Raw genomic sequence first — 23,698 nt, forward strand, 5'->3', positions numbered from 1 at the left:
TACAACTGCTAGGCTACTTCAATTGTATGGGACTAAATCATAATGTCAGTTGGACATTATTGGGATGTACTGTATTAGGAAATAATGTTTTAACTGGACCTCGTTGAATTTTAATTGAATACACCTGGTCCAAAGGGTGTGGCTAGGTATCAACCTTTTCCCTGGCACCACTATGAGGCCAAGCTGGTCCCTCATGGTTAAGGATGTAAGAATATCACGTGGTATTTTCATTTTTCCTCCATCTAAAGATATTGCTTTTGTTTTTTTTTGCAACCACTAGACTAGATGAATCAATACAGCAGAAAATGCCTTAAACCTAGACAAAGGGGTGGCTGCTACTCACATAAAGAATGGGGATGATGGAGGGGTCGTCTCTACGAATGATGTTCGGGACATATTCAGCCTTTGGGACCTTGGAGGATACCAGCTGTGGAAAATAGGACACACACAGAGAAAAACCTTCATACCCCTGGCTGGATGATGGATATATTTTGGTTGACTTCGAAATCAGTTTTGTAAATTGATTGCGGAGATCCGCACCATGATTTTAGGTGAGATGAAGTCCTCTCCTTCACATGCCGCCCTCTCCATCTCCCTCTCCTCCTCCCAGTCAGCGTACTCGTCTGCCCCTTCATCTAGAGTCCCTGAGGAGCTCTGAAGCTCGCCACCTGGCTCACACACACACACACACACACACACACACACACACACACACACGCACACACACACACACACACACACACACAGGAACAAAGGGCGAGATGAAAGGTTTGTGTTAACACAAACAAGATTAGAGAGGAGCGTGCTCCATTTTAAAAGCGCTGCACCTGTTATTTTATTTTTTTCCAGCAAAGAGAGGAGAGTTCTAATCAGAACGCAGACGAGACAAAACGACACAATAACGCTCTCCTGATGCATCCAGACGGCTATGACACACGGCAACAGGCAGATGGACAACCGGGTTGAAAGATGAGGATGGTTGAGTGGATGGATGGCAAAAAGATAAGAGTGGAGACATTCAGATAAACTGGAGACACACAATGTCACTCGAAAACTCCAGTAACAGAGGCGCAATAGTCTTGTTTGTTCAGAGGGTTCCTAACTGACTGAAATTATGTATTAAGTGTCAGATGCCTTAAATGCTAAGGACAGGCGCTTGGAAAGGTGCTTCATTGCTTCCTTTCCTATCTCCTTTCGCATTGAGAACACTGGACCATCCTTTAGCAAAGTAAAGGAGATGATGCCATCCCACAATTCCTTGAGGCAGCAACGTTTAAAGCAAACCACCATTCGGCTGTCAATAACATCCTCCGTCGCGGTTTAATTTTATGGATAAACTGAAAACATCCTTCTTAGGAGGTGAGGTTCTATTTTGGATAGGAATCCTTACTTGTATTGTACAGCATTGAGATTGTCACTGTACGTATTTTCTACAGTTGACAAATAAAGTTGCATAAAACATCCGCCGTTGCATAGTGTAAATGCAGTCTTTTCCTAAGTCCTCATGAACTCTCCTTCACATCTTTCCTTGACCTCATGTTTTCCTTCGACGTCAACGAAATGTGATTAAGAAAAGACATAGGACATCATCTTTTTTGACTGTTCGACCTAAGCCCATGTGTCAGAGTGCATATATCCGTCTGTCTGTGTGTTTTTTGTCTGTAACAGTGATCATTTGTATGTTCTGTACATGTAGTTTTATAATCTGTGATGTGTTTCTATGTGCATTTTTGAGTTAATACATGCATCCAAAGTTATGTACTTATGTGTTTATGTGTGTGTATAAAAGCGTGTATATTCAATGTCAAGTAAGTACTTTATTTTATATATTACAGTAATTTAGCAGACGCTTTTATCCAATTACAATTAGTTACAATTCAGATTATATCACATTTCTACACCGTAGGCACAGCTACGGGAGCAAATTTGGGGTTAAGTGCTCAAGGACACATCGACATGCGACCAGCATAGCCGGGGATCGAACCGTCGATCATAATTGAAGGACGGCCCTGCTCTCCACCTAGCCCCCAGTCGCCCATATTGTACGGCATTTTGTTTGTGTGTGCGTGAGTAATTAAGGGCGCGTCCACTCACTGTCTCTGGAGTCATGCAGTGAGTCAGACTTGACTGGTGTCGGGTCACTCCATGAGCGGCTGAAACTCTTGGCTCGGCGGTCGGCAAAGGCTGATGGAATTAGGGGGGGAAGAATGTCACTCTACCACACACACACACTCTCAAAATGATCATCAACCCCAGAAATCACGGGTTCCAGCTTGTTGACCCGCTGTGTGTAACAGCCCCTGTTAACTGGCCTTAGTGGTTTATTTTTACATTAAGGTAAATCAATAATAGTTTATTGATTTTTATTGAAAATATATTGTGTTACAGGTGCAACAGGGCACACTCCTGACTAGAACTGCAATTTGTGATTATTTTCTCGGTTTATCAATCAAACTTTGGCGAGAAAGTATAAAATGAAATATGCCCATCACAATTCCACAAAGCCTGAGGAGGACTTTAAATAGCTTGTTTAACAACAAGCTATTTAGTGTGCAACAGTCCAAAACCCCAACATATTGTATTTACTATGTCAGAAGACTAATAAAAGCAACAAATTCTCATAATTAAAAATGTTGAATGTTAAAAATGTTGAAAAATGAAAAACATTTAACTCACATGACTGATCAGCTGTTTCGCTGTCAGTGTCTTTCTGGTTGTATGTTGATATCCTCTGATATGATTGATATGATTGATATTTCTGGCATGATTGATATTTCTGGCACTCAAATTCACCACTGTTATATAAAATGGCCGTTGAACTTTCAAGCACACAATCAATATCATGAAAAAGACAAAAAAAAATTCCAAAGCAAATGTGGCAGACACACACTGACATACACACACCGGTGTAAACACTTCAATGAAGACTGACCAAATCACTATTGACGTTGATTTTAGGGATTATGTTTCGATGGCATGTCTGATTCATAAACATACTCTTGACACAATATTCTTGTAAACATGCCCAGCACTGCTGCTCCATGCATAAAGCACAAATGAATTCCGATGTTATGGTTCACACTGTTGAGGAAGAATGCATGAAAATGCACTGACATCAGCATACTGTACATACATGCACACTGACCGACTGGAAGACTTACTCTGGGCCTTCATCCTGCGACTGCCCACCATCCTGAGCTGCTTGCGGAAATTTCTACCATTTTAGGGAAGAGAAGAAGAAGACAGACATCAAGAATGAGGAACAGAACAGAACAGGAAAGTCTAGTCAGAGCAGTGACAAAAAGATTGGTACCAATATCAGCTCTGAGTCTCCAGTATCATACACTATTGTGTTAGAATACATTAAGCTGAAGCGTACCTCATGTATTATGAAGTATCTATTTATTTTCTAAAATAAATAATACTTTCTATCATTTCTAATAATAATCATTTGCCAGAGCAAAAGTATTTCATCTGCTGCACAATTAAAACATTTTTTTAACCTTTCACCTTTTCTATTTCCTGATTCAAACAATGATGTTAGATGAAAATGAGGTACATCTTGCTTAATTTATATAATGTGAACCTTGACAGTTTTGTCCTCAGTTATATTTGTCTACATGAATGTAACTTCCTATTACTTTTTACAAAAAAAAGTAAAATGTATAAAATAACGCGTTCGGATTTTACCTTTCTAATTACAAACAAGCAATGACATTTCCAGCTACCTGGATAGAAAACAGGATGCAACTTGAGAAACCGATTAAAATATTTTTATTGGCCAGCAGGTGGAATGACATTTTTCATCTACATGGGCTTACATTTTCTATTTTTCCTTAAACCCAATAACTAATGACAAGAACTAGTAATGAAAAATGTGTTAATGTCTTGACCTTGTCTTTTCATCTTGCATTAAAATGTGTTTGGATTGCAATTGAAAAGTAGTTCTTAGACCACCAGTAGACCACGTGAAAGTTCGGGTCAATTGTGATCCGTTTGCCGGAACCATCTCTGGAGGAGGTCAGGCACGCCTTGTGACTGCATTGAGTACTTTAAGTTGGACAGAGCTATCTGGTCTCAGTGTGGACTCCAGAGACACACATTAATACCAGGTGTAAATGTAGTCAGGTTAAATCACATCTAGATACTATCTGGATATGAAGCACATTTTATTGAAAGGATTAAAGACTGTGATCATCACTTTACATACTGTGTGCTAACATTGAAAGAGGACAGAACTGATAGTGAGGTGGTTTTGGTGACAATCCTTTGATTATACACCAGGCCGGACTCTCAAGAAGCCAGTATAGTGCTTTATAAAGTGTTTGAAGTTACTCCGACATGTCATATCAAACTTCTTCAAAAACTCCTACAAGGGACAAGCAGTTTTTAGACTCATTCAAAAGGCTATTGTCTCAAATGCAGGTTCCATCAAACTGAATTAGTCTTTTAGTTGTCTCTATTCCATCTTCATCTTCTCTTTCTCTCCCCGCCTGGATTTTCTTTTTTTAACATCAAAAGCATTGTATTCTTACCGCTGGAGAAAGAAGAGTGGGAGAGCAAGAGAACAGGAAAAGAGAAGCAGGAGAGGAAACAGTGGAACAATGTGCGGCCTAAAAGACAGCTTTTCATTGTCCATCATTGTCTGACTGTGATGGTTCAGGGCAATGCAAGTAGGCCTCGCCTTGGTAATTTATTCCTGAATATATATTCCACTATGTATATCTGCATATTTTAAATATATGTTTGTTGATATTTTATATTTTCACTCTTTCCTTCGTACTGCTGCACAACAATACATACAATTATACCTCATGTTATGTTAAATTTGTCACTCTTTAAGTGAAGCCACAGTATGAAAGCAAGAGCTTCTTGTAGCAAAAATAACGATTATTTTCATTATTTCAATAATAAATAACTCTAAAATAAATCGATGTATATATTTATTACATTTTGCTTTACAAAGTTCGTAATAAGTTGTGTTTCAGTCCAGCCTCATATTATTAGAACGAATGCCATTCACTTCTGCAAAGTGAGGCATACAGCTTATTTATTAAACACTGGTATCGGATTGGTACTCGGTATCAGCCTATACCCAAAGCCCAAGTATTGGTATTGGGATCGAAACAGTCAGATCTGTACATCCCTACCATGAAAGGCTCTGTAAATTATTTAAAAGCAAGAACCTTAAGGGGAAAGTTCACCCCAAAATCAAGAATGCATATTTCTTTCGACATGTAGTGATATTTATCAATCTAGATTGAACAATTTGAGTTGACTAGTTTTGGAGATATCTGCCATCGAGATGTGTCAGGGACAACTTGCTTAGGAAGGTGAAGGAAATTGCAGTAGTCCAACTGGGATGACATATAAGCCTGATTTGAAAAACATTTAAATGTTCTAAGTATATGAGCTAGGGAAGCAAATACAAAGCAAATGATATGCGACCCAAGACACAACCCTGAGGCACACCACAGGAAAGAGCAGCAGTTTTACACCAAGTGATGTAGAAAAACTCCTATTCCAGAGGCACTCACCCACTGCCTGAGCCTTTCAGTCAGGATGCTGAGATCGACCGTATCGAAGGCTGCGCTAAGATCCAACAGCCTCAAAACAGAGCATTCACCCACATCAGAAGACATCATTATGTCTTTGGAGACTCTGAGAAGACCAGTTTCAGTGGAATGCTTCAAGCGGAAACCAGATTGCAATTTATCTCAAATGTTTGGCAACAACCCTCTCTGAAACGTAGAAATAAGATGCAGCTTAGATATGTAGATCCTGTAGGTTATGGAAAGAGATGGATCAAGGTTTGTGTTTTTTCAGAAGAGGCTGAACAACAGCATGTATAAAATAAGCTGGGACACTACCAGATTGCAAGGGGATATTTATTAAAAGGTACCAGGCATGGACCAAATGACCCAAGTACATTTTAAGCATTTCGGGAAGTTGGTGCTCTTTTAGTTGAAACAGCTGGTATTGACAGCGCACACCTGTGTGGGAAAACCTGTACTTTTTGAATCTGCAAAATTATGGTAGGCCTTGAAAGTGGTGAAACTATTTTGAACCCAAAGACCAAAAGACTATTACATTTCAATCATGTTTTAGTCTTCATGCATTTTCAGTGGGTTTATCCTATTAGACATTTGTGTGAAAATGTCAACGTGAGCAGATGAATCCTTGAGTTATGGCCAGGTCTTTGAACACCATATTTCAATTCAGTTCATCCTTGAGTCCAGGTGGACATTTAGCCAAGTTTATAAGAATGCAGAAGAAGAATAATGCCAGGGTGTTAATGGACAAAGAAACAAACAATGACCAATTTTGCTAATCCAAGAAAACATTCATCAGGTCAAACTACAAGACGTTTGAACTACTTCTCTGATGTTGTCGGAGACATTTTCCTTGTTATGAATATCGGAACCAATTAAACAGGCATTGTTGAGTTTACAGGCTGAGGGAGCTCTGAGGTGAGCTACAAAATATGGAGTGATGTAAAACAAAGCTGTGAGAAACTGTGATGAGGTTCGTGACAACAGATATGGCTGGTCCACAAACCCCACAGCTCATTATTTTTAATAGGACCCACCTGTAGTCAGTTATTACTAGCTTTTCCCATGCAGTCACTGTTGTTTTTGCCACTCCAACGGACAACATCACTGAGTCTGATCACCAAAAAGCCGATATCAACCTGATATCGTTGAAATGCTAACCAAACAGCAGCCAGGTTCATCGTGCATTTTCCCCAGCTATTTTGTAACAGTTCAGTTTGGAGGCATTCTACAAAACAGCGTTGACATGTCAGTGTGGATCGCAGGAGTCGTGAGGGCAGAGCCTAAAATAGCGGGATGACTCAGAGGAGAGGGGGATCCATCAGCCAGCTAGCGTTGTATTTTCACACCGTGACAACATCTTTTAAAATCACTAACACCCGCGCATCAAGACTACCGGGTCAAATTTAAGCCGGTGTGTGTGCATGATAACGCAAGTGTGTCTGCAACAATCTCACCCAACCCTCTCAACCCGGCTGTGACCTTTCCAAAAAAACTAACAAAAAACAGAATGTCTTGCCTATTTGAACATGCATAATTTGATTTAGGGAAACTAACTGAGAAGTACCTTTCTATTAAAAGCGTTGCATTCTGTGACACAGCCCTGAACACACACATGTATATATAAAGAAATAAAATGCTTGTTAAAGAACTTTCAACAACACACACAGTCAGCTATACACCAGTATTGACAAACCCCACTTTGACACTTCAATGTTCAGTGAAGAACACTAGTTAGACCTGCAACCAGCACACACACACACACACACACACACACACACACACACACACACACACACACACACACACACACACACACACACACACACACACACACACACAGAATACTGCAAGGGGAATTGTGATGTCCCTCAACAGAAGTTGAGAACAAGACTGCATGAATGTGTTGTTTTCCTGTGTATAAGCATAGAAACTATTCACCAACATGTGGTAGCAGTGGAACAGGGCACAAACATAGAGATGAGAAAGGATGATGAAAGAAACCTGCCTCAAACGTGACATCGTTTCACTTTTAATCACAACTAAATCAAGTCAACTTTCATTTATCAGTCTTTCCCGTGCCTGCTGTTGGTTATATAACATGGTTTTGTATCCCCTTGCTGGCTATCAGGAGGCGTTAGGCACCAAATTACCAGTCGTGAATAGTGTGAGGCGCTGTAGGAGGCACCTTTCATTCAACAAATGGTAAATGGACTGTATATGTACAGCTCCTTTCTGGTCTTCCGACCACGCAAAGCGCTTTAACACTACATGTCATCATTCACCCATTCACACCCATTCATACACTGATAACAGGGGCTACATGCAAGGTGCCACCTGCCCATCAGGACTCTAACTAACATTCATACAACATTCGCACACCGCAGGCACAGCTACGGGAGCAATTTGGGGTCGACATGGACTAGTGGAGCCGGGGATCGAACTGCTGATCCTCTGAGTGAAGGACGACCATGCTCTACCTTGTAGTACAGCGAGTCGCCCAGCTGTGGCAAGCTGCTAGCTTCAGGAGCTAGAAAGTTAGTGTTAATAGTAATAGTAATAACTAATTGTGCTCCCCTCTCATGGCTTCCCATCATACTCTCATACATACAATGGCTGGTTCGACCATCACACAGGTATTATATTTCATAAAAAAGGGTCTTTAAAAAGTCTTCAGCGGATGGGTTTTGCTCAGTTGTCATGGTGATGGCTCAGTGAGATGTGATTATTTTGTCAAGAATTACCTATACTGTAGCTTAAGTTTTAAGTTTATTGTCATATACATTTACACATATATGAAATTTGTGCATTTAACCCATCCCTAGCTTATTGGGAGCAGTGGGCAGCTGAGAGGCACCCGGGGAGCAGTTAGGGGTTCAGTGTCTTGCTCAGGGACACTTCGGCATAGGACACGTAGCAGCCAAGGATCGAACTGCCGACCTTGCGGTTGCCGGACCACCCTCTCTACCCAGTGAGCCACGGCCGCCCCAGCAAACTGGGTAAATTCAACTTAAATAATGTGCACTTCTACAGCACTAATTCCATCAGTAGAACAACAACGTCACATTACTGCCAAGGAAACTCAATACTCGCTGCGGGAGTTTCAAATTAAAAGCCCACCAGCAGCAGGAGGTGACGATAAGCCGCTGTAATGTCTCAGCTGGAACTGTTGACTTTCACTGACAGTAGTTTAAGAGGGTTAGAACATAAAGCAAGTAGAAAGCCTGGTTCTATACGTAAAGATGAGGTTAAACATCTGCCAAGCGGGCTATTGAGAAAAAAATGATTTTTAGATCTGATCTGAGTCTTGTCAAGAGGAGTATTGTTTTTGACTGTGTCATATAGAGGGGAACTGTCACAGGGACGGATTAGCACCACACAGGACGGGACAGGACAGCCAGGACACGGTACCTCTCCATCATGGTGGCTGCCTCCTGCTCTCTTTTCCACCTCTTTCTCTCAGCAATGCCTCGGAAAGCCCTGCCAAGACGTCAAAGCATTAAGTGGATTTCGTGGGGAAATGAAACTCTACGTTCCTTATTAGCTGTGCCAAAGAATTTTGTCAGAACCCAAACTGACCCAAGGGGTAAAAACTCTTTTTAGAGAACTGATTTAGCTAAAATATTATTCATCCTGTCGTACAAACACTTTTGGTTTGGAGCTGTTGTTTTTTTGGGTTGTTTTTTGCAACAAAGTTGAGAATAATGTACCAGATTTAAGCCCTTTGGGTCCAGTTGGGTTCGGGCATGAATATAAGGTTCCAGTTAGGTGGGGCTGGGGCAACAATAGAGGGGTTCAAAGGTGAGGAGGTTTGAGTCCAGTGGGGTGGTGGGGTGGGGGGGGGTTTAGAGTGGTTAGAGTTAGCAGCACAGGGACGTTGTGTCCACCAGAGGCCGAGGACATGTGGATATTCTCAAGAAGTACACACACACACACACACACACACACTAGGACCACAATGCAAGATAGGGATCCAAAGGAAAAGACACTGGGGAGTAACCAAGAAACCCACCCTGCCGATCCTACGTAAGCTCACTAAATTATTTATTGAATAGCCAATCAATCCCATACAATACTTAAGCCCTTGTCTTATATATGTGCCCCGTCTTGGTGTCTGGTTACTTCTCATTCTGTCAGGGTGTAAGTTGGTCGGCCTTGGCGTGCCTTTCCCAGAGGGGCCGGGAATGGCTCTGACAGGATGTCACACATAATGAGAGTCATCCGTGACAACGTATGTCAGAACTGAAGTCCCGTCGTGCAGCCCGCTTGTGACTGACAACAGACTGACAGCTGATGAGCTGTTGGGACGAGAAAACAATGGGCCCAAGTCCCTGGAGTCTGTGCAGTGGTTATTATCCTCTAGCTCTAGCGCCTGCACTGCTGTTACAGGTTTTTTTTTCTCCACTCGTGACTTGAGCTCCGTCACTTTCCGTCCCCTCTCCCTGAACAAGAGGAACATGTTGGAAGTGACTCTTCCTTCAGCCTGTCGCTACTTCCACCATCTGCCATCATCAGAAACTGTTAAAAGCTGAGAGCCTTCCAAATTAAACAAAGCGGTTAGAAAAAGAAAAAAAAAGACATTGCAGTGAAGGCTGGTTAACCTTTCATCAACACCCCTGTTTCTTTTATGGCCATTATATGTCTCATGGGGATGCATTTGTGAAGTTCACTAATAATAAACAGCAACAAGTTGCCCCTATTGAAACACTAGCTGAGTTTAACTCACATTTACTAAAATATTAAGATACTGCATAGTGGTATATTTCGTCACTGAGGGTTGAATATAAGACACAGGATATAACTGTCATTATATATATATATATTAATACCGCTACACAGTTAGCAGTAATTGCTTACAATTAAAAATGTTCTCACAGTGCAAAAGTTGTGATACCCGAGTAACTGCTGTCCAATGTTTGCTTTACATACTGTGTGCATAAGTAAGTATATATATATATATATATATATATATATGAAAACATCTCCTTCAAACAAATTACTTGTTGAAGTAGTTTCTTGCCACAAACTAAATTTTACAAGATTACATTTGAACACATCATGCTGTTAATTAGAATCGCCTAGTACTAATATTTACTTAATAGTGCTTGTACACATCCTAATGTAACTATAAGAGGCATTTCCAACACTGGAACTGGCAGTGTTGCCAACTTAGCGACTTTCTCGTTAAATCTGGGGACTTTCTAACTCCCCTTTGGCGACTTTTTTTGTCAAAAGCTACTAGCGACAAATCTAGCGACTTTTTCTGGTGTTTTGGAGACTCTGACGTGAAAGCACAAATCTTTCTGCAGTTACTGTCCTCAACGATCAGCGGGTGCTGCCATGAGCCCCTCCACCATCCCAAAGCACTCAAAGGCGGCCAGTCTCACAGTAGCCCCTCGCACAGCAGTCCCAGCTGCAGAAAGAGGAGACCCACACTCTCCGCGTCCAGACTGCAAATGAATCGTGAATGCGCAAAGCCGCCGCTGTTCCCGCCTCTCTTCTACAGCGCTCATTACAATTATGCAAATTAGGCTATGATGTCATTTAGCGACTTCTAGCGACTTTTAGGACAGCCAACACCTACTTTCCTTACTGAGGAGTTGGCAACACTGGGAACTGGTATCAGAACAACTCCATTCTTTATGTAAAGTGAGACTGACCACCCTGTTGTTCTCTTTGAGCTACAAAACCATGAAGTCCACTTTCGACCTTTTCACGATTTTAAATAAAACAGAGTGGTGCTTCTTTTTTTTTAAATATTTTGAAGAAACAATCTTTGGCTTATCATAATTAGTGCAGACATCAACATGCGGAGAACTCATCAACCAGATAACAGCGAGCAGTTTTACCTCAGATAATTAGTTAATTAGCTACAACTTAATACATTTGATGGTGATGGCGCACTAAACACTCCTGGCAGCTAACACTTTCACCTATGCACCTATCCATTGCGTTGCAGACATATCTACTGAAATGAGCGTGTTAACTAGCTAGCCTCGGCCCGTCTCGTAATACCAGAAGCGTCCGGTCTGTCCTCAGTCCATGAGAGGACGACGCAGTAGAGCTGGCTCCGAGGGCTTGTCCATCACGCTGAAGCTACAGGGTCTGTGTACAGTTCGTCGTTTATATTTCGGATTAAATCCCAAGTGGCAAAGAACTACTCGCGCCCTCGCCTCCTTATCTCCCCCACCACCAGGAGACTACTTTACCGGTAGGGGAGCTGACACGGCAGATCCTCAGTCAGCAGTTAGCTTGAGACGAAGGTGCATGTCCTTTTTGTCTGCCACTTTAAATTTAGTCCAATTAACAAACAGTAAAGAGTAAAAAACACAGATGGCCAAACTACACGCTGACTCAACATGTGAAGATTCTAAAAGATTATACAGCATTGTTACTTTCACCGGCTCTCAGAGTTTCAGCAGTTTGGTTGAATTTTATATATATATATATATATATATATATATATATTTATAACTGATGGCTGTACATTTAGATTGTATGGACCCAGTAGTAGAGAGAAGATACCCAACAGACAGAGTAAAGGGAAAAAAAGGAAGAGCGACGAGGAAGAACAGTGGGTGGCAGTTGAAAGAGTTACTCACGATATTCTATGGTCGTGGTTTGGAAAGCCGCCACGCAGACAGGAGAGAAAGAAGAAGAGAGGACGAAATGAAAGAGAAGTCAGCAACAGGGCATGTCAGGTATTCCACTCACACACATATCAGAGGTCGCATTGTGTTGCAGTTCTCACTTTCACAGAGGATCCAATGAGCAAAATAAAAAACTCATCTCCGACAGAAAAAAGTCTTGGCGATCAATTCAAATAATCAGTGAGCAAGGACGGAACGACTGTCAGTCTAATTAGAGCGCAAACATTGGATATCAATGGTGGGAAGAAGTGAGGAACAGTACAAGACGGATGAGGACCATGCACATACCTACCTGATCACATCAAAATGTGGGACTGCCTACAGACAAATTTCTACACTAAATGTGTAATTAATCAAACTGCATCACACCCATCATATAAGAGAGGAGAGGCACTGGTCGGCCGGTGGTTTTAATCAAAAGCTAGTGTTGGGCTCATGTATCAGTCTGATCCCAATGAGGACAGATGGAAACAGATGGAGAAAGGGAGGAGAGAGCCGCTGACATGTGGGGGAGAGAAGAGGGAGCGTGGGAGCGATGAGGGGGAAAGATCACAAGGGGGGGGGGGGGTGAGCTTTGTCTGTTTGAAGGCCATAATTATAATGTCTGGGTGATAGGTGAGAATTAGCCAGTCACGAGGAGCGGAGGGTGTGTGTGTGACGGTGTGTAAGTTGGTGTATGCATGACCAACACACATTCTCTACTTTTTAAATCCGGCCAATTCCAAAATTTTGGACAGAAGTCGACACATTGATTGTTTTCGTTGGATCTTTAAATGGTCAAAAGTAAAGAACTGGTCACAGCAGGCGAACAAATGGCACGATTTTGAGAATAGAGAAGAAAGGATGAAGACATTGCCGATCACAATTTAATGTATTGGTGTAATATACATCTAATGAACATCATCTCAGTTCCATTTTTATATTTTGTGCATACGGACGGAAAAAACGGCCGTCGTCAAACGTGTATCCTTTTACTAGCTACGCCAAGACCGTACTGCAGTTTTAGCATGGGCTGATTTGACAATAGGGGTGCGAGCGACGGCTGTGTGATGAGGTTGATCAAACGTTGGAAAGTGAAGAGATGTGGTTGCTTGTCAAAAAAAGAGTTTATTTTTTGTAAATTGGTGATATTAATTGAAAAGAACTTCTGAGTTTTTTGACCCCTTTAATCTCAGAGAATATCCGTTTGAAAGATATATATATATATAAATATATTTACGACAACAGGAAACCACTGTTAGCTCTGTCAGCACTGTGGGTGTTTTTTGCGCTGTTAGCTCTGTTAGCTTCGTTAGCTGCAACAGCGGGTTCAATTGGCACCACGTTGAGAGCTGTTGAGGCATTTTAAACGCTTTTTATATTTTAAGTTTGGCGCCTCTAATTTTAGAAATGTACAGTTTTTTCTTCGTAATATTACCCCTGTCCCCCGGCTCTGTATTTACTATTTATATTAACCTATATTGATCAGAATATGCCGTCATAATAAACAGCTCCACAAAATATCAATAGTTTGCATGGAGTAAGAGCCTCTACAACCAAATATCTAATTAAGAGGAGTAGATGAATTTCGCTGTAACGCTCTCTGATGTGACCAGGCCTTTCAGGTTAGAAAAGCCAGTGAAGTAACATTCATGCCGTCATCTGAAAACCTTCAGTATAATCCACAGAGTAAAATTCATTTTAAGTGGTTCAGTAAATCATCTCATTGCTCTGTCTTGTGTGTAGAATAATGCTGTGCATTCATTTGTGTTAGATGTTTCAGTGTCCTGAGCAGATACGCACTGATGAATCTAACAGTGTGATCTAATGTGGTATCTGCAAGGGAGAGAAGGTTTTGTTCAGGATCAAATACACTGACATTTTGCTACCAATAATTGCTATTTTTCAAGTTGACCAAGGTGATCAGTATGGAAGTCTGTGGCAGCCATTAAATAATATAAATAATAATACAGAACATTTAAAACAGACACTTTTTTGTGTACTACACGCATAACATCCCTATAATAAAAAAGTATAAAAAATTTAATTTAATTTTCAAATTGGCACTTTGCAGGCCAAATTTAAAAAATAAAATGGCATTTGATTTTAAGTTATGTTTTCATGAAAGGGGATTTCTCCCAAACCTCTTTTGAGAAATCTTCCAAAGTCCTGAAAAGAGCCATTTCCAAGCAATTTCCATTTCCATGCAACAAATTAAATTTAAATGAAAAGTCACTTGTTTCATCATACACAGAAGAAGTTAAAAAAAAAACTATTTCAAACATGAAAATCAATATTATTCTTATTCAATTATTGAATAATAAAGTATACTTCATGAAACGAAAACTATAATTTCCAGCAACCAATGACTTCCATCACTCAGAGATGAAAATAAAAGGGGAATAACAGGAGTGGAATGATAAGTTGAAAAGGCTTGAATGTGAAACCAACAAGTGAGAAATGTGTGAACGCTCATTAAAATGTTTGTCGTGGAAGACTACATTTTTTGCTGCCAGTCTTGGAAGGAAAAGGCCGAGCCATATCCTGCCAACATGGTGGTGATGCATTAAGACTGTGATGTGCAAGAGTGGGAGTGAAGGCGGTATTCCACGCCATACTCACGCCTGCATGGTGGTGGTGGCTGTCTGAAAGCTGAACATATTCTCGTTGGGGAACCAGCTATTAGGATTGTCCTCTGCAAACACAGAACACAAAAGCAAGGCGTGGTGCGAGCACAGCGTTACAATTAGTGGAGGCTCGTGTGAAGTGAAACATCTGAGGGTGAATTGGCCCAAAAAAGACCTTGTTTGACTGTTTTTTTTTTCTTGTAATATTTAGCGTAGGTATCGGTTTTCACACCTCTTACTTTACAAATTGTACGTATCGTCTTTCTTTACCCCTGTCATCAGTAGACGCTCTGTCCTCGCTGTACATCCTCTCCAGTTTCTTGCGGGGCTTCCCTCCATCCTGCGGTGAGGTGTCCAGGGAGCGCTGGCTTTGACACGGAGCCCGAATGCAGGTCACACAGTCTGGGGTCTCGTCCTCCCGCAACCCCCCTCTCCTCATCCCCCAGTCCCGGATGTTGCTGGCGCTCCCCGAGCTCTGCAGCGGCTGCGACGCCGGCGGCAGGCCCCCGTGATGTTGGTGGGCGTGGTGATGGTTGCTGCGATGATGGCTGCTACGGTGATGGCTGCTGCGGGCAGCTGTGGCGGACGGCTGGCTGGTGCAAGACGGCTCGTGGTTGGCTGAGGCCGGGGCCTGGGAGGAAGGCTGCTCCCTGGAGCCCTTCAGCACCTCCAGCTCCAGGCTCTCCTCACTGCCTCGGCCCCCCAGGGCCATCCCTCCTTCCCTGGAGATGGTGTACACCCTGGCCGGCTTCACCACCGTGGTCTCCGCTGGGCCTTGGGCCCCCGGCGGGTCCTCCGTGGAGAGGCTGCGCCCGGCAGAGAGTCGACGTTTGGAGGGGCACAAAGGTGCTTGAGCCTGGAAGGTTGTTCCCTGAGGCTGAGACTGTGGATGAGCACTGGGATTGGACTGGCTGGACTGCTTGGGTTTAGTTATGGGTAAGCAGTGGATCTGTGGTGTCAGATTATTGTTATGCAGGCGGCTGACACCTGGGGAGTCACAGTCCTGGCTGGGGAAGGTGTCAGACAAAAGGTGATCTGGAGATAGAAAGAAGAAAAAGTTAGAAGATGGAGATAAATGATCGTGTCTGTAATTTATACGGATAAACACCTCAAATTAAATGAACAGAGAGATTGTTTGTTTGTGATTCATAGTTTTGGCAGGAGAGCGGTAAACATTAACGAGCCAGCAAAGCTCTCGGGAGGATGAGAAAGGAAGGAGAGGTGGCTGAGTGATAATAAAAAGCAGGTGAGGACTGATGAAAGATTTGGAAATGGATGAGCTGAGGAATAAAACAAAACTCCGGCCAGGAGCGGTCATAGAGGATGGATGCTCCTTCTCAGAGAATGAGCAGCTGCAATGCTGCAGGCAGTGTTTTTTTCATGCTATCTGTGCTGTTGATAAACACAACAGTGGCACAGCAAAGTTCATCTGTGCATCCCCAGGCTTTGTAACATAATGATAACTGGCGGGGCTAGTTGGTGAACTACTGCAGCAGGAAAGCTCGTTTCCTCATGCTACGTCGCCTGATCTCACAAAATACACATGGAACAACAACAACTTCTAACCAGCACATTACATGGTGGAGGCACATAATGGGTTCAAATGAAGTACCGGCACCACGGAAACAAACGGACACACACACGTTTGACAGAAATACATTTTTACTTTTACACGTTTTACTTGAATACACGTTTTGCTCATTCAGCATATTTAAAGATTTTTCCTCCAGCCAACCCTAGTTTCGTGGATGATATTTACTTACCGGAGAAATAGGCAGACATTTGCCGCTACAATGTGGCTGTACTGGCTGGTGGTTTCAGTGTGGATTTCAGTGGATCACCTACCTGCTCTGTTGCGGTTCTCTGGATTGGTACTGGACAGGTATTCTCCAAAAGCTCGGGCTGCTCTGTAGAGACAAAACAAGTGCAGCAGTGAACCATTGAGCCCCACATAACCAGGGTGTCCCGGCTTTTTTTGATCTGCAAAGCCGCTTCGTGGGTGGCCGCTATCATATGCTACCAGTCAAGAAGATTACACCACCACTCTGTGAGAGTGTCCTGAACCCAAACTTTGGGAGCACTTGGGAGACAGCTTGGAAGCTACAGCTTGCCTCCCTTGCACAGCTGATGGGCCCCATGGACTGTGAATCTGCATGTGCTAGCCATAAAGCCAGGAAATAAATGCATGCACCTATATGCATGTGATGAAAAGCACACATCTTGGCAGGAACGGCGAGGAGCTGGCATGTGGTGCAGAGAATCTATGTGTCAGACTGTCTCTAGATTATAAAACATCATGACATGACTCTTCGGTCTAATGCTACACAGTGCCTTTTTTGAGTAAAACACAAGAGGTTTAATGGGTGGTCTGTCCAAAGCGACTTGCATTTTCAGCTTCCATAACAGGAAGTTACATACACAAAGAGGGGACAGCAGTACAATGTGCCATCTAAGAAAGGAGGAACAGCTGTGATTAGCCTTCGAAAGCCACAAGGAAGCCTCTCACAACAACTGCTTTTGTTGGACAACATATTGTCCCAGAAATAATTGCGATGAACAATATTATAGTCATTTTAAAAACCTTTAATGCTACTGATATCATGAAAATATGACAGCAAAATAATACACCTCTTCAAAGAGAAATTAACATTTAATTCTTAAAAATATTCAGACATTGGAATGTGACAAAATATGAAATATCCTGAATAGATAAAAGATAAATAAAATAAAATGTCTCTCATTCGGCTTCAGGACAAAATGTTCCCACACCGTAGCTGTGGGACTCGTCTGGACTCGTTCTTAAAGAAGACAGTAAAACGTTTAAAAAAATTTTAAAAAACGTTCACTGCGCCAAATCTTACAATGTTAGGGAAAACCCTGCTGTTTATTCTGGCTTTGTGTTGGCAAAAATGTTGGAGACTTTCTTATGTAGACAGACACGCATGTAAACACAACGGGCAATATCGAGGTCAGCAGAAAGGATGCAGGTCATATCCATGTATCGTACAATACGCCGATAACGTCATAGTGAGTGAGTTTAAATTTAAATTGATAACGTCAAAAGAATCGAGGTCATGTCCATCTCTCGTATGATGAACTGATAACGTAAGGTCATAAATCTTACAATAAGTCGATAACCTAAAATGATCATGGTCATATTTATATAGAAGAAGAAACATTCCTTTATTAGTCCCACAGTGGGGAAATTATTCTCTGCATTTGACCCATCCCTGTATATATAGCGAGCAGTGGGCTGCCAATGACAGGCGCCCGGTGAGCAGTTAGGGGTACAGTGTGTTGCTCAGGGACACTTCGACACTGAGCAAGACACTGTACCCCTAACTGCTCCCCGGGCGCCTTATAAGTAAATAAGGTAAAAAAAAAGATCTAGGTCATATCCATATCGTCCTTCTATATGAAGCTCTAGTGTAATTTCAGTCAGATAGACGATACTCACATTATGACTAAGCCCGTAGTTTATTTCTCATACATCACTCCTCACCAGTGGTGTATAAAGTACCCAAAAGCCATACTTGAGTAACAGTAAAGATACCTTACTGGAAAATGACTCCAGTGAAAGTCACCGATTAGAATACTACTTGAGTAAAAGTCTTAAAGTATCTGATATTTATTGTACTTAAGTATCAAAAGTAATTTTCTGATATTAAATGTACTTAAGTATTGAAAGTAAAAGTACAAGTAAATGCTGTTAATAAAAAAGCAAAGGGTCAGAATTTTGAGAATGATGAAGTTTATTCTTTTAAGTGCTGTGGCACCATGACCAAGGACATGGAGCTGTGTTGAACATGATTGGGTTGGCTGTGATCCATCCAGGAGCAACAATGTTCAACATAACATATTGTACATAAGTATACTTTTGCATCTACTATGAACTTATCATCATAATTCTCCAAAAAGCAATATGACACTGAAGGAGTTGTAACAGTGCGTTTATAAGTCTGCTCATTCTGACTAGAGGATGTAGAGGGCCAATGCATAATATTGTGTTCAGCAAAACATATCCACATGATGCATCAGGTCAGTGTTTAGAGAAAGGACACCTGCCTTGTAAACTCCTATGGGCCTGATTTGAACACAATAGGCAAAGGTTTTGCTCAAGCTGGATCTGCAATTGGGCGACTGCTACCATCATAACTCCATCTGATCATCCACAACATGACTCAAATATCAAAACATGATCAATACTAAAGCAGCACCGAAAGTAACAACCCAGTCATTACTTGAAACTGAAAAAGGTCCTGTTCATCTTCAAAAGAAGTTGGGGGGTTATGTTGCTGCTGCTCAGAGTAGACACCCCTCCATTACAAATCTCCCTGTAGAGTCTAAGCTCCAAAGACTCTGTCAAGGCTTTCTCACCACCTATCATCTGTTAATAATAAACAATCATCTTTTCTTTATCTGACTTGTCTCTACTGATTGAAATGCTGAATGTTGTTGTAAAGAGACAGATGTCTTGACTCACTAGTTAGCGGGGGTCTGTTTTACCCTCCTTTGTGTATTGACAGCAAACAATGGGTTAAACTAAGTGAGAGTTAAAAAAAGAAAAAAACACTGATAGTGCCTTCAGTTTGAGCTATGTTGCTTGACTGGTTATTTTAGGTGTCATTCAGCCCCACCTGCGGGAATTGGTTGTAGGTAAAGGAGAGGCCGGGGATAAGAGAAAAACAACAAGAAGAAGCGGGAAGAGAAAAGTAGCGCGAAGGGAGGAGAGAGAGGAGAGCGGACTAAATAAAAAACGGGAAAAATGCCAGAGAAATGCGAGGGTAGATAGTTTGTTGAATGTTTAGGTTGGAGAAAAAACTTGTTAGCTGTGGACAGCACGGCACATTGATTGCTTTATCTCAGTAGATTTAGCTGAGAGTTGTTGTGCAAGTGTGTTCTGAGTTAAAGTTAAAGTTGTTGAGTCGCTGGACGAGAGGACGCCATTGCTGACTGGACAGGACGGTTGGTTTGTTTCTGACGAGGACTTCACCGCAGTTGCCGTCACCCGAGTTACACAGGCCTACAACTTTGTTATTTTGTGTGCGTGAGTGTTTGTGGGCCCACTTGTGTTTAAAGTTAAGTATTCTGTTTGTACACAGAGTCTGCTGGAGTGTGTTATTGTTGTTTTGTTTCTTGTCCCTCGAAAAGGTAAATATTATTTGAACATTTTTAAAAGCAGTTAGTAAACTTTTATTTCCTTTTCATCCCCAAAAAATTGTCTGTCGACAATTATTTAATTTATTGCTAAGCTTGACAGTTTTTTTGTTTATTCGGAGGGTAATATGAATTTCACCCAAATCAGGTAAACCTTCGTGGTAGCTACCTTAGGATACCGAACCCAAACACCCCATCATTCCAGTTTTAAAGGGTAACTTAGGTCTACTCTCTATAGCAGGGGTGTCAAACTCATTTTCACTCTGGGGCCACATCAGCATCACGGTCGCCCTCAAAGGGCCGGTTGTAAATGTAAGACGGTGTAAATGTAACTACGGTACTCCTAACATAGTTAGTTTAGTTTCCCGGGATATCTGTGACTTCCACAACACGTACTTCCAGTTGTGTGATTTCTCCTCCGCCATTGTTTCCTGTTGCTGGTGCAAAATGCATTCTGGGATATTTGGCTGTCCCAAGTACAGACAAGTCACCTCCGATGCATCCCGGGTAAAATGGGCAGAGCGAGCCACATCCGGGCATTAGGGCCGTGCTTGGCTCGATGTGAACTTTGAATTGGAACAGTACTTGGGCTGAGACTGATGACGTTTCAGTACAGAGAAGTACGCATGTTGAGAAACTTGTTGGAAATCCTCTTTATGGGCTGTTGCATCTCCTGTCCACCTGTTGTGATAGTTTTAATGTCGGCACACAGACAACATGCCATCTCATCACTTCGACTTTCTATCTCATAATTTCGACCATGGGGATATTTTTATTTTCACATCTAACTTTAAATTTTTGTAAAAAAAAAAAAAAAAAAAATTATTATTTTTTTTTTTTTGCTGGCGGATTCGTGGGCCACATAAAATGACGTGGTGGGCCGGGTCCGGCCCGCGGGCCGTATGTTTGACACCCCTGCTCTATAGAGTGTTGGGGTGCTACAGTTGAAAAGTGGGAAAATGACTCACAATAGCTGCAGTATCATTATACTGTACTTTATATTTTCTTGGACAAAAACTAAGGAGCACTCGAATTTCAGTCCAACTAATCTTTGAATAGTGATATCCAGAGTCTTCATTGTTCACCGCAGCTGGCATGAGATCCAGTCCAATCAGCTGTCGGACTATAGTGTGTAAGGCTTTGTTTCACAGTGCGATACAGATTTCTCCTGTTGAAACACCCACACACGTGTAGTAAAAGATATAGGCCACACACACACACACACACACACACACACACACACACACACATGGAGAAAGAGTAAGGCCTGTAATCACTTTCCTCCCACTCACTTCGACCTGGCATTCCTGCCATCTGCACACACGGATACATGGACAGACTTCCACAATCAGAGTGCATGTCGAGCAGCATGCAAAGAAAAAGAAAATGGGCTTTACACACGCACATTGCGCTTTTCTCCATGCACACAGGGTTGAATCTCGGGGGGGTGGGGCAGTGAAATGGAAGTGCTGTGTTGTTGCTGTAGCCTACATGCCTGCCTACTACAACACTTTAAGTAATTAAATAGTAAGCGGCACGTGTGGTGCTCCCTGTAAAAAATGTCCTCTCCTAGCCTAGATGATGGAGGAGACGAAGAGGAGGCTGGGGAGGAAGGCACAAGGAAGAAGCAGCAATCATCTCCCATCTATCGGCTTCAACAAATATTCCACACTAACCTGGGAGTAAGAGCCATGTCAAAACACAATGTCACTGTCTGCAGAGTGACGGACTGAAATAGTGGCATCAAGACTGCAATTTCACTGCACTGCTGCTTTAAACTGTGCTTTACACAAGACCAATCTCTTCATTAAGTAAAACGTATAAAATAATTATTCTAACTACGTTTTACAAGCAACTTGCTGAGAGTCCCTAATTTTCACAAAGTATGATGTTAAATAGTTGTACATTTTACATGTTAATATGGAATGAATTAATTCAACCAATAATGAATTAATATGAAGTATTGTAGGTAAAGTCCAGGAGGCGACCATCAGCCCTGAAAGTGAATAGAGAAGTTCCTGAAAGGTGCAAGATCCAAGACTGGAAGCGTTTGGATTGCCTCTCAACGGCTCTCAACATGTTGAAGGCAAGCCGGCCGATTCATGATGGTTTTGTTCTATTGAGAGCTTCTGCAAGGGAATTTTTTTCCCCTGTGGATGGCAGTCTTTCGAGGCAGGGTCTAACAGTCTGCTCCATGCAGTCCTGGTTCTGGTTCGCCCGTGCCTCCCTTCCCTCCACCGGGCCTAGGAATTTGGCCTGGGTCTCTAGCACCATTGGTGTTGGTTTTGGCAGCTATAGGCCAAACTCTGCTCCTGCCAGGCAGCAAGCTGGATCTGGGTCTGTCCTGGGTGCCTGGTCTGGTAGAGGCCCTCTTATCTCTCGCAAAATCCGACCCGGTGGCACCGACGACCAGAACTAAGAATAACTTTATAGAAATAGCTAATCTTCTTGCTGATTGTCTCGTTTACTTATGTAGGTAGTAAAGAGGCACCAGTAATAAATTGAGACTGTTTCATAAGCAGTTGCAAGTTCCTCACTGTAACTCTGTGCCAAAGGCACTTAAAACTTTAAGTGCCAAAGGCGTGCCAGTGCACAATACCAGGACCCTGAAACTGGAGCAGCTATTTGGAACAAAGCCAATGTTCTTCATAACACCTGTGCTATGAGCTGTCAAGATGTTTGCTGCAACAAAGAAGGTTTAATGGTTGCTACAAAAAAAATGGTAATATACAACCTTTAGTCTTCCATCCGCTCAAAGCGCTGTGCATACATGTCAACATTCACACACACATTCATACACCGGAGGCTGCAGTGCAAGGTGCCACCTGCCCATCAGATCTAAACTAATGCGCGCTCCCGCACAGCGAGGGCTCCACATGCTCCCCGGGCCATCGCGATGATCGGATGAGCTTTATCGCCGCGGTCGCCTGAGTTTTTAAACGCATTTATTTAGAAGACTTCCAAAACTCAAAACTTGCATCTCGGAGAGTTTTCTACCACGTGAATTATACGTCACAGTTGGACTCTGCTGAGCTCCATACAGCTTTTGCCTCGTCTCGCCGCGGCAGTTTAATCCCGCCGTATTGTTTCAGACATGTGACATGAAGGGGGGAGGGAGAAGAAGAAACCCGGTGACATGATGGAGATGTGTTCACAAAGACCGAAATAGAAAGTACGGCGGGAGTGGGAAGTGGGATGAAGAAGGGAGGCATAATAAGTAAAGGAAAGAGTATCAAATAAGCCTGGGGGGGGGGGCAGAGAGAGAACACGTATGGTCTAGAACAGGGGTCTGCAACGTTTTTCAGGCCAAGGACCCCCAAACTGATAGAGAGATGGAGCAGGGACCCCCGACTATATATATTGTATAAAATTGTGTTTTATATTAAATGGGCCTAGTGCCGTGTGTAAACATACCTCTTTATTGTGCATTTAATACGAAGCTATTCAAATAATACACAGGTTCATATATTCATGTCTTTATTTTAAACATGTGTAAGGTACAGTGAGCAGGGTGGCCGTGCCTCTGCCATTTATAAACATACCTGCGTCCACCATTTACTTAAGAGACATGCGAAAAAAGCAAGGTTTTCCACATGAATTGAAGGTAAGACGTAGTTAGTACATACACAGCGAATACAAAAAGGTGAAGTATGCGTTTAGGTTTAAGGTCTAGTCCCAAAAGCATATTCAAGTCATGTCAATGCAATCACTGCACTTAGTGGGTTTGATCCAC

The 23,698-nt window shown here is 42.3% G+C and overlaps 1 protein-coding gene across 1 annotated transcript in view; it reads right to left on the reverse strand.

Annotated features, from left to right (window-relative positions):
* nsmfb (NMDA receptor synaptonuclear signaling and neuronal migration factor b) overlaps positions 1 to 23,698 on the reverse strand; it is a gene marked incomplete at its 3' end in the record, with an annotated part of 48,618 nt that overhangs the window by 19,297 nt on the left and 5,623 nt on the right. Inside the window, exons 2-9 of the mRNA XM_079270461.1 lie at positions 16,654 to 16,715; positions 15,079 to 15,843; positions 14,804 to 14,876; positions 8,964 to 9,032; positions 3,162 to 3,214; positions 2,095 to 2,184; positions 541 to 668; positions 344 to 427 (exon numbers count right to left, since the gene is read on the reverse strand). Coding sequence (XP_079126587.1) covers positions 344 to 427; positions 541 to 668; positions 2,095 to 2,184; positions 3,162 to 3,214; positions 8,964 to 9,032; positions 14,804 to 14,876; positions 15,079 to 15,843; positions 16,654 to 16,715 — 1,324 coding nt within the window. The remainder of the gene's footprint in view (positions 1 to 343; positions 428 to 540; positions 669 to 2,094; positions 2,185 to 3,161; positions 3,215 to 8,963; positions 9,033 to 14,803; positions 14,877 to 15,078; positions 15,844 to 16,653; positions 16,716 to 23,698) is intronic.

Source organism: Melanostigma gelatinosum, assembly GCF_949748355.1.
Source record: "Melanostigma gelatinosum genome assembly, chromosome: 6".
NCBI classification, from domain to species: domain Eukaryota; kingdom Metazoa; phylum Chordata; class Actinopteri; order Perciformes; family Zoarcidae; genus Melanostigma; species Melanostigma gelatinosum.